Raw genomic sequence first — 2852 nt, forward strand, 5'->3', positions numbered from 1 at the left:
GGCTTTTCTATCAATAAATGGGTGTTCAATTATAATGTTGTTGATAACATGATGACCAATGATGATAAAGACAATTGAGGAGAATAGAGAGATATTGATGAAGCTTTTAGACTTTCTTTTATCATGTTTTAATGTTTTTATTTCTTTATATATATAATTATTATAGTCATGAGTTTTGGCCATCAAATTTCAACATTCCAATAGTTTATCTGTTTTTAAGGATTAATTATAAAATAAATGTATAAATTATACTTTTTTTTTCTCACATAGGTGTCTAAACTTTTTTTTGAATCATTCATCTACCTAGCATTATAAACGTTACTATTTTAGATGTTTGAGACGTAACTACCAATAAAAAAGCTCTGTTAAGTGACACACGTCACATTACAATGATTTTGAAAAAAAAAATATTTAAAATAAAAAAAAACTTAAAAATAAAGTTTTATTAAAAAGAACCTAAATCTTTTGAAAATCTTAGAAAACCCCTAACTTTGTAAACTTTTATTCCAATCCTTATGCCCACGCCAACCACTCCTATTCGCGTCGTTGTCGTCGACAAACCTCTATCTGATCAAACTGCCACCAATGACACAACCACCCAAAGAACCCCTAATCGATAATTTAAATATGATAAAAAAAATATCAAAATCGCAAAATTGAAGCTACGGATGACTGACAATGGACATGGCAAGGACGATGATGGCGACAGTGCCTGTGGTTGACAACAGAGATTAGGGTTAGGGTTAGAGATTTGGGATTTTTAGGAATTTTTTTTTTTGTAATTTAAAAAAAAGGTTTTATAAAAATAATATTTTCATTTTTATTTTTTTAAAGTTATCAAAGCATGACACATGTTACTTAACGGAATTTATCAATGGTCGTTACATCTCGAGTACCTAAAATGGTAATGTTTGTAACGTTAGACACATTGATTAAAAAGTTTGGCTACTTATTTAGGGAAAACGATATAGTTTGGACACTTATTTTATAATTAAGCATTTTTATTATAGATATCAAATATTTTCTTAAAAATTTAATTTTTTAATTTTTTAATTTTTAAAATTTTTAAATTTAATATATAATATATATTACATAATAGTTCTTAAAATATTTAATTAAGACTCTTAAAACAAAAAAAAATGAATTAAAGTATTCATTTACTCATATAAAAGTTAAATCATTAAAGATATTGATTAGAAAAAAATTAAACACATACTATCATATAATTATTTTAAATTTATAAAATGTTCGTTCATATGGGATCGAGTCCCACAAAGGGAGGTCTCCTACGAAAGTTGCTCTCAACCTGACGTTAGGGGTAACCTACTATCCTACCTCCCCCTTACCACATCATATATAGTAATAGAGTCAGCTATTTTTTTTTTCGTTCATATATTCTCAATATATTAAATATAACATCATAATGCTAAAGTATTATACTTTTGGGTGAATTACCTAAATGGCCCCTTAATTATAAGATATATTTTATTAAGTCATTTAATTATTAAAAGTTACAAAATGATCTTCCGACTATAGAGTGTTGCTTTGCTGAGTCCCTTAACAATTAAAAGTTGAAATCGATCACTCGAATATTCATTATGTTTCAAACTCATCATTTTTCGTTAAAAAATTATTTATCGACTAAGTCGCACGTTAACATGATGACTATTTTATAACTTTTAATAATCGAAGAACTTAACAAAACAACAATTTATAATTAATGAAACATTTTATAACTTTTAAGGATTAATGTACTTAATAAAATAATATCTTATAATTAATTTACCATTTATGGGCTTTACCCTATATTTTTAATCCATAATTAACAGCCCTTCTTTAGTCATTAATTCGACAAGAAGGAAATATATATATGAAAAATGGAAATATTGACCGAGTTCCCTTATTATGACTTTTTACCCTTAACCAAATCTTCAAAATTCATCTCTATGCCTCCATCCACACATATATAGGAAGAGTATTTACAACAAATCGAAAGGAAAAAAAACCATTGATTTTAGTTTCATTACAGAGATTAAAAGATCCAGTTAGAGCTGCCGTCTGCCATGGCTGGTCTTCAAAGATCTGCGGTGTCTTTTAGGAGGCAAGGTTCTTCAGGGATTGTTTGGGACGACAAGTTCTTGTCGGAGTTGAGCCAAATGAAACCAGAACAAGAAGAAGAAGGAGGAGGAGGACAGACCAAACCAGATGAACAAGGGCAGGTGCAAGACAACAATAACAACCCAGAAAAAGTTGATGTCGTTAAGGATGTTAAGCCGACAATTGCTCCCATCAACACCACCGTCGAAAGAAGCCGATCTAACGGCGGTGAAAGACGCGGTTACCGTACCGGTAAGGTGTCCCCTGCCATTGACCCGCCTTCTCCAAAGGTTTCAGCTTGTGGGTTTTGCAGTGCTTTTAGGAAACAATCCACGAATAGTAGTAGGATTAAGAATGGTAAGCGTAGATCGAGATAGGTGTTTTAATCTTTGTTTTACTTGTATTTCCGGTGACCGGAGTTGGAAATTCCGGCGAACTTGATGGGAAGTTATGGGTATATTGATTTATGTATGCTTAGGTTGTTTTAGAGGGATTTAAGCTTAAATTGAAGTCCATCTATATGAACAAAGAAGAGTATTAGGTGTTTTAAAGTTTTGATTCCCCCCCCCCCTCATTTTGTTATTGTTTTTTATTTTGTGAATTGGGTGGATATGTAAATTGAATAAATGTTTCATTTGAATGTTTATTGAGACAAATTTCACATGTACAAAATCTCGGTTCAAACACCAGAATTAGAACAAGAGTTTTATTTTGGACGATGGTAAACATGGCAGTACTAAAAACAGGGTTTCAGA

The 2852-nt window shown here is 30.6% G+C and overlaps 1 protein-coding gene across 1 annotated transcript; it reads left to right on the forward strand.

The window, feature by feature from the left end:
* Positions 1–1976: 1976 nt before the first annotated feature.
* On the forward strand, positions 1977–2629 carry LOC120212482 (MAPK kinase substrate protein At1g80180-like). The gene has a single exon (XM_039210768.1). It carries the CDS (start codon positions 2064–2066, stop codon positions 2472–2474), a length of 411 nt encoding a protein of 136 aa, XP_039066699.1. The 5' UTR covers positions 1977–2063; the 3' UTR covers positions 2475–2629.
* The last annotated feature ends 223 nt before the right edge of the window (positions 2630–2852 follow it).

This window comes from Hibiscus syriacus, unplaced genomic scaffold (genome assembly GCF_006381635.1).
Source record: "Hibiscus syriacus cultivar Baekdansim isolate YM2019G1 unplaced genomic scaffold, ASM638163v2 tig00110013_pilon, whole genome shotgun sequence".
In the NCBI taxonomy this organism is placed as follows: Eukaryota; Viridiplantae; Streptophyta; class Magnoliopsida; order Malvales; family Malvaceae; genus Hibiscus; species Hibiscus syriacus.